At 44.5% G+C, this 11763-nt stretch overlaps 1 protein-coding gene across 1 annotated transcript in view; it reads right to left on the bottom strand.

Moving 5' to 3' along the window:
- Nucleotides 1-11763, bottom strand: part of LOC116385931 (FERM and PDZ domain-containing protein 4-like) — a 37328-nt gene that overhangs the window by 11457 nt on the left and 14108 nt on the right. The window contains exons 2-7 of the mRNA XM_031851709.1: nucleotides 7701-7823; nucleotides 3357-3508; nucleotides 2126-2228; nucleotides 1468-1513; nucleotides 751-855; nucleotides 402-509 (exon numbers count right to left, since the gene is read on the bottom strand). Coding sequence (XP_031707569.1) covers nucleotides 402-509; nucleotides 751-855; nucleotides 1468-1513; nucleotides 2126-2228; nucleotides 3357-3508; nucleotides 7701-7823 — 637 coding nt within the window. The remainder of the gene's footprint in view (nucleotides 1-401; nucleotides 510-750; nucleotides 856-1467; nucleotides 1514-2125; nucleotides 2229-3356; nucleotides 3509-7700; nucleotides 7824-11763) is intronic.

The following is an 11763-nucleotide window of genomic DNA, read 5'->3' as shown; positions in this document are numbered from 1 at the left end:
CACACACACACACACACACACACACACACACACACACACACACACACGGGGGCTCACCAGGTGAAGACAATACCAGCCACAAAAGTGAGAAAAGGAGTGACTCGGTGCTCTTGCTTCCTAGACTACACACTGGGAGCCACCCTGGATCAGCACTGAATCTACAAGTCAAACAGATACGCTCTTTGCCACCTCGCCTGAATAAATGCGCCGCTCGAACAATCTGAACTCAAACAGTGATTCAATTTCGTGGTCTGTGTGTGTTTGTGTGTGTGTACGTGTGTGACGGAGACACACTCATCTGCACTCTGAATGAATTTCTCCCTTTGCAATAATAGATGCAGCAGAGACTGCTAATCTTGCAAAGTTTGCCTCGAAGGGTCGGGGCACACGCAAACACGCACCTTGATAGAAGTACTGCTGTCGAAGCGAAAAGACTTTGTCTGCCCGTTCTCCAGGTAGACCTTCAGGACATTTGGCATGAACAGAAGAGAGTTGTCCTTCACCGGGTTCTGCAAAGGAGGAATACCATCAGTCTTTTCATCCTGCTCATTTGACGTCCCTCTAACAGAATACAGGTGAGGTTCAATACGTGAGAGGATATCATAAAAGTGTATCGATGTCGTAGCACATTTTTGTGACCGTCTTATCTATCTGGCATTCACTCAACTGTCTGTCTTATGTGGTAACCATCTGTCATTGCCTATATAGGTCATACATAAGTGTGTGTGTGTGTGTGTGTGTGGTACTGACTGGAACCTGGCCGTTTATAATGACCTCCTCTGCAAAGCGCACTTTGACCGGATTGGACTTGAGCATGGCTTTTTTGGCTGCACTGATGAACGCTGATTTAGGGGACTAAGAGGCAGCGGTCCAAAGAGAGAGACACGGGAGGGAAAGAGGGAGACAGATGGAGGGAGAGAGATAAAGAGAAGCATAAATAAACACAAAAAAACAGGTTTCCACATTAGCTGCACATGTAACACTGGAAAAATCAATACAACTTTAACATAATAACCTAAGTTTCCTGAAATTGGGAAAAGCTATTTTCTAGAAACACAACCCTGGTGCAACACACTCCAATCTTAAGAGGAGACGGATGGTAGCATTTAGTTGGAAGAAGACAAGATCATTCCATCCACTTTAAAGGAAAAGAAGTTTAACGGGCCTGGAAGAGAGTCAAGGAGAGCTTAAACTGTGAGCCACAAATCTATACCTCCCCAAATATGATAACAAGGGCACACAATGTCATTCATGGGGAACTCATTTTTCAAGAGACACTCAGAGGACACTAAATCACCATGTTTCTGTTTATTATATAAAGGTATCAATTATTGTGACAAAATCAACACATTACACATACAGAGTAATCCTTTCCCTGGATTTCATTCAAGCATTTTCTTTTTTTAAATAAATATATCTGACACATACAACCCTTGTGGTGCATAATGCAAGAGCTGATCTACTCACGGGATACGGTTGGACGACGGTCAACACGATGGATTCTTTGCAGCTCCTGAAGCGAGAGAGGACAGCGAATCACAAAGTCAACAGAATCATCAGGAAACAACAGTCGCAGCGAACCGCGATGGCAGATAAGCGAGAGGAACTTGATTAGCTTGGCTGAAATGGAATGAGGCGCCTCTGGCAATTGCCACTTACGAGCAGACGCAGTTAAAACAAGAAACACTCACACTCATTAGTTTCCCATTTAAAAAAAGGCAAGCTGTCAAGGTAAACTGTCAAGGTAAACTGAGTGCATCCAAATAGCAAAAAGCTTTTTTGATGATATGTGATGATGAATATGCTTGTGTGATTAGCAAATGTTTTAAGATTTCCAAATGATAATGACTTTGTTTGTATCTTTGTCGGGCACTGACAGTTATCAGTGTGCTTTTTTTTTTATGCGGGTATGAGTCTGTGCATCAAGCATTGGATTTAATAGCTTATGACAGGGTCCGTTCCCAAGTCGTTTTGTAATACGAGTGAACTGGCCCTTTAAATCTAGGTGATCCATATCCTTCAGAACAGGGTTTTGGAGGGGGGGAGATTCTTGTATTTGTTGACAAAATCCTCCAGGTAATTAACCTGAACTGCTACAGCGTCCCCCAAAGGTTTCTGTAGTCACCTGACGAGGTCGATGACTCGTTCTCTGGGAGCCGAGCTGACGGGTTCGTCGTTGATCATGATGATCTCATCGCCTGGCAACAGCTTCCCCTCCGATGGACCACCTGCACGCACACAAGACACGAGTGCATACAAGACGTAGTTGATGACAGCGCATATCGAGAGTTTCGGCCCGTCAGCCAAAGATTGTGTGGGAATGAGTCAGTGGAGGAACAGCTGAATGGACACTGCAAATAAATGTGTCAGCTTACAGCTAATGTGGGCGTGTCCGTCTCCTGACACATGCATTGATAAACTGCTGCATCCTTAAGCACATGCTGTATATTGCTTTCCTTGGCCAACAACTCGGAATAGAATATTCATTGGTTCAATTGTCTGTTTGAAATTCAGCGCTGATTGATTATTGAGATAATCACTGTGTGTGTCGTTGCAGCCACCGGAGCTGACGGCTGTTAGGAGTCTGGAAGCAGTGGTTTGGCAGAAATTTGGCAATCAGCCAATTAACCAAAATGAACAACACTTCTTTTACAAGAAAAACCTATAAATTTGTGTACATTTTCTTTCTTGTATGGGGTCAATTAAACTTACTTGTGCAATCATAGTCTGGAGAGGCCAACAGTCTGCATGGCTTCCTTCTAAACAATCATTACAGCAACTGTTTGCACTGATAAGCACGCTGCAAACAGTAAGGAGGAACTGATGGAACCGCTCAGAGCAATCTTTCAACATGCAAACCCTGCGGAGGTATCAGGCCTTGCTTTCCGGCTTTGACTATATTTTCTCTCAGTTATTCTAGCAGCATCCTATCCCGCTACTGTTCAGCGTTAATGAATATTGCTCCTCTAGCCGTCAGTCATCTGACACCCACAGGAGTGAATGGACTTTTGCATGGCGAAATAATCCCTCTAAAAACATGATTCATGTGTTATTCTTCGGTAAAATACATGCAGTTAAAGGCAGTGTTTTTCAAGTGACTCACACTGGAAGCAAGGCTAAATTGAACACAGTTAACGTATATGCATGCATGTTGAATGAAACTACTTGAAATGAGAAAACTGAATGTTTTTTTACTTGAGGAATGTGGATTGTATGAAACTATGATTCAAGGTTGCCAGTTTATTCTATCAAGTCTAAGATTTCAAGCCCCGATGTTTTGGATTTGACCATTTCTGACTTTGGCGACTCCTTGTGGTGACATCGGAGAGGACACCGTTACAGACAGCGATCCGTACCTGGTGTGACAGAGCGGACCACCACCGGTTTCTCACTGCCTGCCACAAAGCCGAAGCCCAGGACCGGGTCCCGTCTCATCTCCACCAGGCGGGGGGCAGGGGGGACCCCATCCAGGTGAACCTCCTCCAGGGAGCTGCACTGGGACACTTGGCTGGAAAAAGAAAAGAAGGAGAGGATGAGTCAGCAGATCGTTTCACTTCAAGAAGAGATGTAGCTGGTAATAGGCTCAGTGACTGTGCTGCATATTAATGAAGAATCTCTTTGAGATTATGATGCAGTATACATTAAAATCCAATCAATTCATTCATTCCTACACTAGAAATTAGTTTTAGCTCTGAAAGAAAACATTAAACTTTGAGTGAATGATTTGAGCTATCCCATCAGCTGCTCATAAATCAGAGCCCTGGCTCAGGTTTGGTCATTAGCACAACATTTTATGCTTAAGAGCTATTTATAAAGACAGCACAGGTCCTGCGTTCATAAAATGCCAAAGCTCCGCAATCTGGAACCAAATTGGTTCGTGCATCCACATAAAAGTCTGCAGACTATTCCAAATGAAAGAGTACTGATCATTTAATCAAGTCACAATTGTTCAAAATGAACGTGCAAAGGTCAAAAAGGCCTGCTCTCTTCTTAGCGGCCGCTGTTATCATCATATTAGCACAATGTCATGTATGTACACGTATGCTGAAGAATGCAAATGGCGAGTCCAGAAAGAAACCTTTGCTTTTTCTGAGGGACTGAAAAAAAAATCCTTTAAATTCCTTTTGAAAAAAAAGCAATGTTAATGCAGGTTAATATTGGTGAAGTATCGCATTATCCTTTTCTTTGCCTTAGTGCAAGTCACTCAGGATGAGAGCACCACTTAAACGTAAATGCCCCATATTAAATTAAACCTTCCTGCTTGCTTAACCTCAGACGTCTGTCTGACCGGCACACTGAGAATGCAGAGTGCCTGTTAATTATGAGGTGATATAGGCTTTCAGAGGGGTTCACTCATTCTCTCTCTATCTCCACCTCCCCTCCCCTCTTTCGCAGCTTAAAACGCTCCCTTGGCAGCCGTTGCTTCCCCGCTGCACATTAAGTCCGGCACAGGCCAGGGTGTCCATTGTACCTTGCCAACATCCATTCCATATTGGCGGCCTCTGCTGTCCATATAGATAAATTCATGCCTCATCTGTCCTAACCTTCACATAGTCACATATGCTTCATTAGGTTGTAATACGCTAAACCAACGTTTCTCTTTTAATCCATCAGATGATATTGTTTTCAGATTTTGCACATCCAATGTGGCTTTACCCATGGATATTTATCTAGTTATCACAATTTATACATATATATACTGTATATATAATATATATATACCTGCAGCTTTGCCTCAATCTGCCCTGATGATGAAGCATGTCCCAACCGACCACATGTCCGACCGATCCGGATCAGTCTCGATCTCCGCCACCTTCTTTCCCTTTTGTGCTTTCTCATTCTGTCTCTCATTATCACATTGATCTGTACTGTGCATACGAAGAGGGGGGAGGGGGGGGATCTCAAACTAAATCTGTCTGTAATGAAGCATGTTCCAATCTGCAACGTGGACCCATGTGCTCCGTCAGGGTCAGTGGGGCTTAATCCCGCGGGAGGGCAGAGCCGGGATGTCAGGGGGTCAGGGGGAAAGCTGAATACAAAAAGGTCAAATCCTCGCGTTGCTGCAAGTCATGGAAGAATGGGAAAAAGCATGCACACCAATGCAACTCACACTGACGCTCCAGGTTCTGGTCAGTTGCAATTGCTAAAGGTCTGTATCACTTACCATGACTGGAATCGTTCTCTAATCTTAACCAATTGGTTTTAGATGCCTGCAACCATATTTGAGTCGCCAGATGCTGACTAATATTATCGGGATGACCAGCTGAAAAAATGCTAAGAGTAGCGTTACGAGCCACTATCGTTTCACATAGACTGTACATCAGAAGTGGAAGTAGTCACTGTGAGGTCAACCATTGGTTTTTGTGCTGCCGTTTTGAAGCCAATTTGGCCGTGGTCATCTTGGTTTTTGGCCATCGCCATCTTGTTGTTCTGCAACCGGAAGGGAGACGAGAGGGTGGAGCCAAGTACAACTGAACGCTGAATAAGCAATTTATTTTAGGCAAGAGCTTACTTATTTATTGAGATGGCATATGCTAAGTATACCTATGGGGGTTAAATGCACCCATTGAAAGTCACTTTGAATAAAGGCACCTGCAGAATGTCTTGATATATGAATGTAGTGATTTATATTAGATAATTGTATCCCTATCACCCACCGGTACATCCATCCCAGAGCAATGTCACACCAATGAAAAAGGAGAAAGGGACCAATATTAGGTGTCAGCGGGGAATATACTGCCACGAAACAGTTGGCAGGGTTTATAAAGCACACACGGATAAACTCATGAACACACACACCACAAGTATCCATGTTAATCCACACAGGAAGGCAAATGCTTACTCTACACACACTCTCAAATCACTCCTGAACGCTCTTCAGATAAGGAGAAATATGCTAGATGTAAATTTGTTCAACTGATTTGGTGTTTTCAAAATTGTTTCGAGAGTAAAACACAACTCTAGAAACAATCACATTCATCTCATGACAGAACACAATGAGACTAAACACACACTACTGTATTAGTTGACATGTAAAAATGCCCATTTTATATACAGTGTGCGCATATACATACAGCCCAGCTGCCATATCACAGGGAGTTCAAATCCACTGACACTTGAGTGGAGAATGGCATTGCAAACCTGCTAGATCATGTTAGATAAGGTTAGGGGAGATATCTGTCCATTATAGTTAAATCAACTGGCTTTAGTCGCTCTCTCACTTTCTTTTCTCTTTCTGTCTCGCAGAAATCCAATCGGGATACTCAATCTGTGTCACCTCCACTAAAGCCAACAGCTTTTCTCTGGGAACAAAGCCACATAACCAGAGCCATCTCACTTGTCATATTTGACTTTCCCATAATGAGGAGAGGATGGGGGGGTGGGGTGGAAAAGAATGTATAAAAGGATGGATAAGAGGATATACAGTATCGTAAGAGGGCAGGAGAGCAAGACAGGAAATGGACACATGAACAGACAATATTGAAAATAATCTTAATGTGCCAAGTGTTGAACGAGATATTTTTGAACGAGTGCTGCATTTGTCCACTGAAGCCCAGAATCCAGCCTTTGGAAAGCAGAGACCAAGGGAGGGGAATTGATGTCGAGGGGGCAAAGCGAAGAGGTCAGAGGAGAAAAAGGAGGAGACAGGAGGAGGCCCAAGAGAATAGATTATAAAAAACAGATCAAGAGTGGAGATACAAGGAAGGATGAAAAGTTCAAAAGGTTCAAGAGGAAAAGTATCAGTGTGAAGAAAAAGCGCAACCAAGAAGGAAAAGAAAGAAAACACGATGACAAGTGGCAAAGAGAGGGAGCAAGGAGAGGAGCTAACCAACCAACAAGACATATGCAGCCATTGTCAATTAATTCACAGGGTAGTTTCACCACCACATAAAGCAACTGGTGCGTCAAAAAAGTTAATTGGATCACAGCTTATCAGAATGTCTGCCTCACACGGAGCCTGTTCCACAGCGTGTACATAGCGCTGGAATCATCGTGCAGAACCTTCGGCATGCCAAAAGCCCTCGACGCCAGTCCAGCTGCAGGATTTGCATGTTTACCTGGCTTCCTGTTTCTTTCTGAAAAATACATTTCCACAGACAGGCTCTGCACGCACACGTGGAATGCAAAACTCCCTGAACAATGGCTACTTTTTGTGCATGTGGGGAGGACGTGGCGGATGAAGCAATACACTGGCTCATAAAAGTCTCGTGATTAAACTATCCATTCATCCATCCACTATCTTATGCTTATCCCAGGCCGGGCCGTGGGGGCAGCAGGCTTAGCAGGGTATTCCAGACACCCCTGTCCCCAGCAACGTTTTCCAACTCTTCCTGGGGAACCTAGGCCAGACGAGATATGTAATCCCTCCTGCGAGTTCTGGGTCTTCCCCGGGGGTCTCTTACCACTTGGACGTGCCCAGAAAAACCTACCGACCGCCTTACACGATGACTGCAAACCGCCCCAGTGCGTGCTGAAGGTCACGGTCTAATGGAGCCAACAGAACCACATCATCTGCATACTGATTAAACGAGGTGATGCTTTTGGGAATAGGCGGGTTTCAGAAAAAAAAAACTCCAAATGCGGTAGTCGCCTAAAACAACTTTTGAACCCTGCACTACCCACTGCTGCTTCTCCAGAGGATCGTCATATAAACATGTGAGCACATGGCATGCTGTAGTTTATGATCATGCTGTACATACTTGGTGAGGCAGTCCCGTCCGTCCATGGTGCTGTTCATGCTGTCCCAGCTGTATGGAGGCCCCTGCAGTCCAGCCCAGGCGCCTGGGCCAGGGGGCGGCCAGCCCGACATTTTGTTCTTATGGCTGAAACACAAAGGAGGGGGAAAATTAGCATTTAATCGTCAACAACAAGCACTTATCATTTAAATGGAACTCATACATATACATCAAGGCACATCCATCTACTTATTTCAAGAGGTACATCATATAAGAAAAGAATGAAAGGTGAATATATTAATCTCTTTTCCCCTCTTTGGATTAAAAACACTGAGGGACACTCTGGTAAGATTCCTCTCAGCCCAATTAGCGTGACCTCTTGCCTCTCTGTGTGTGGCTTGCGGTGTGACCTCCCACTGTTTAGTGCAATCAACTGCAGTCAAATAACGGCCCATCAGGTCCGTAGATGGGCGATCAATAGCTGCACGTACGGGCGAGCACCGCGGCGGCTGCTGTGCAAAATTGCCCACGTGCAGTGAGGAGAAGCGCTGATGTGACGGCTGATTTGGTTATCGCAGATTACTCAAACGATGTCATTGAGGATGGAGGGAGGAGATGGGAGGAGATATCGGCTCCGACGTGTCACCCCGCCGTGAACTGCGAGGGAAAAGTTCTTCATTTAAATGAGGTTCTGTTACGCAGCATGTTCTCCACTGTGTGCTTCACATCACAGTTTCAGCCCTTTCCCATTGAAAGCAAAGGCCCCAATTGATCAGGCATGCGCTCTGCAGTCGATATAAATGCTTAAAAATGGAAGAAAACGCGTACTAGAGGAGGACGTCATCACCGTAAGAATCCAGCTGATCGATTCCCATATTGTGCTGTCGATGAGCGGAATGCATCAGTCAGTCATGTCATAGCTTATGGGGTGTGGAAAAGAAAATTGGCCTTTAGACGAGAGGTGCAAAACAAGCTCCACTGGGGAACAGTGAAGCTGCCGGTGGAAGTGTCAGAGCAGATCAGTCATCCTGCTGATCAGCTGTCATGTAGAAGGAAAAAAGTGGAGTCGTGATATTGTCTCAAGCAATACACACATCTCCCGTGCTTCCATCAACACCCAAATGAAAGAAAACAAAATAGGTCCATTTCAGCACTCGAGGAGTTCTACTCCTCTTGATTCTGTTGCCATGCACGCGTTTCGGGCTTGTGCTTCTGCTGCATCTTCAGTCACCCGAAAGAAAAACTCATTCACCGCCACTTCAGAATCCCAATCAGAGGCTCTTGTGCCTCAAAACATATACGGAGGCCGCTGCACTAACGGCTGTGCAGATCTCCAGTGCGCAGCCAGACATGCATCCTTGTTTGTCGCTGCCGAGAGCAGCTTTGGGTCCAAACTGAACTAAACTGCCGTGGCCTCGCCTCCTTTATCCCAAAATCCCTCTCATCACAGAGAAAACAAATCCATGCTGTGTGTGTGAGAGAGAGAGAGTATGTGTGTGTGTGTGTGTGTGAGAGAGAGAAAAAATGAGAGGGAGAGAGAGTGTGTGCAACTGTGCATGTAGATATAAGTGCGTGTGTGTGTGTGTGTGTGTGTGTGTGTGAAGTAAGAGGCTTTTCAGAGAGCAACAACGTGTATGGAAACATCGCTCCATCTCTGAACTGGAGGAAACTGACTCTTAAAGTTCACCTGGATGGCATTAATATTTTACTCTTCCCTTTTTGTCCTCCTACAGCAAAAAATAAGTTGTTTTTATGTCCATACGGGACAGAAAAGGGCAAATGGTTCTGCCAGTAAGACGAAAAATGATAGTTGAGTGACCGACCGACCATTATTGCCATCCCTGGCAGAATAAAATACACTTTAAGGCCCGATAGTAAATGAAAAGGGGCATTTAAAGATGGATATTTTCTACGCAGACAAGGTCCTTTGCCTCCTCATTAGCAGCGTCGCCCCCTGAATGCAAAACGCGGGGATTAACACGCAGATTCAAGCGCAAATCTCTCAAATTGCACTGAATGCAAGCACAAAATCAGATGGCAGTGTTTACCATTCACAACAGTGACAATCACACAGTTGCATGTTGAAAGGGAAACCCTACAAGTGGCGTTGAAAGCCGCACCCTCTACTCTTCACAAAGAAACGTAACCCCTGCATTCCCATCATGAAGGTTGTCTCCTCGATGAACTACGCAGCAGTTTTTGTCCAACTTGCCGTCTTGACACGAGGCCTTTTCCACCAGGGATCAGAGTATATGAATTCAAAAGAAGCAGCAGGGGTGCTTCGTTCTGTGGGTGTCTTTAGTTGAAAAGGCCACTGTATTGACTTCAATACGTACTTGTTCTTCCAATCTGATCAATGCATGCCCCTCTCTTTACCGCCTGGGATTGATCTCTCCTTCTGTCATCCACACAGCTCAAAAGCTAAACTCCATGAAAGACAAACTCAATCGATGTTTCGTCCCCTGACGAAAATGGACCGACAACAACCATTTCTTCTGTGAACGTGTGGGCCAGGACTTAAGGAAAATAGATATTTTTTAAACAAATGTAGTGATTTAGGGAGAAGAAATGAAGAGGGTTGTGTGTAATTGATTTAGACAGATTTCATAGATTTAATTATACATAAGTGATTGATTGACAGGTTGTAGTATAAGGAGAAGCTTTCTGGTTCTGTCAACCGTAGGCCCCAGAGCAGCATGTTTTGCTTCACTTCAATGGTTTTGACCAAATTAGAATCCTAATGCTTGTTTCACCGTTTCTGCCTAATTGATTTATCACAGCCGGGCCCTCATCGACTGCCATTACACGTATTGATCGCCTGTCTTTTCATCGTCGTCGAAAACACTCAGGACGCGGACTGGATCCCGGTCATGTATTGCATGGCGAGGCATAACCTCTACACTGATCCTTCTTTAGAAACAAAGGTGGTGGTTACTGGAGCTAGTCTGTTGTTGTTTTTTTTGCTGCATCATATGACAGACCTCCCTATCACAGAAAGCAGCCTTGCCAGCTGGCACAGACCTCCCCACTCAGCCACCACATGCTCCAGTCAGCAAAAGAACACACACGGCCCCGAACACTGATCTGCGGGTGCATCGCAACAAATGTTTCCTCTCCGACATGCCGTGGCTCGGATTCCGATTGCTCCCGTCCAGTAAAGTAATCCATCGCAGGGTTCAGCCGAGGAAATGCCTACAGTACTATACATATGAGCCTAATATGTAATAGTCCATTCAAGCAGATTATATAATCCCCTTGTTCTCTGACATTTGTCATCAGTAAATATGATTGCTTTCATAGAGAATTCAGCAACTCAAGAGCCACTAGAAATAGTTTGGGTTTTTTCATGTCCAATGTTCAATCTAATGATTCATGCTCTCAAATTAAGGCGGCAACAGATGTTGCCCACAAATAGTGAATTTATTCCTTTATATTGGTGTCATTAGGTTATCACATTCATGACGTTTGTCCCTTTACATACAGCTGTGATTACAGTTGCCAGGCCATAGACAGTATAATCTAAATGATACACTTGAATTCAGTGCTGTGTGTGTGTGTGTGTGTGCGCGCGCGCGCTGAATTCAGAGCACTGAATTCAAGTGTATCATTTAGTTATTTTCCTCTGAGGGTCTCTACTTTTTAAGTTTGACCTGATATGGGACTCATTTCCAGTTTGGGCTCTACTCTGCCACTGAACGCTAAACATCAGCAAGCATCTGTCACACCGTCTCCTCAAATGAAAGGGGAGCCGAGGCATTGGTGCATTACTGCGCCGATCTTTGCCAACACATTATTTTTACAGACTGAATTGTGATTGAAACAAGACACCGAAGCATTTCAAAGATCCAGCCTCAGGACGGAGGCCATTTAAAGGACTGATTTACGGCCTGGCTACTTATCACAGCTGCCGGGAGCGAAAATATTTTAGTTTGACCTTCCTTTTGTTAAAAGAGACCACACACACACAAACACACACATGCAATGACTTCTAAAACCCCTCAAGATCTTTATCAAGACTGACTGAGTTTGCACAAAAAGCGAAGAGCTCTCCCTGGATGCTTTAGCCTACATTATGACAATGCTCACA

The sequence above is a fragment of the Anarrhichthys ocellatus genome, unplaced genomic scaffold (genome assembly GCF_004355925.1).
Source record: "Anarrhichthys ocellatus isolate YVR2014 unplaced genomic scaffold, GSC_Weel_1.0 scaffold12, whole genome shotgun sequence".
NCBI lineage: Eukaryota > Metazoa > Chordata > Actinopteri > Perciformes > Anarhichadidae > Anarrhichthys > Anarrhichthys ocellatus.
The sequence above is the reverse complement of the archived record's forward strand: the minus strand, read 5'-3'. Positions and strand labels throughout refer to the sequence as shown.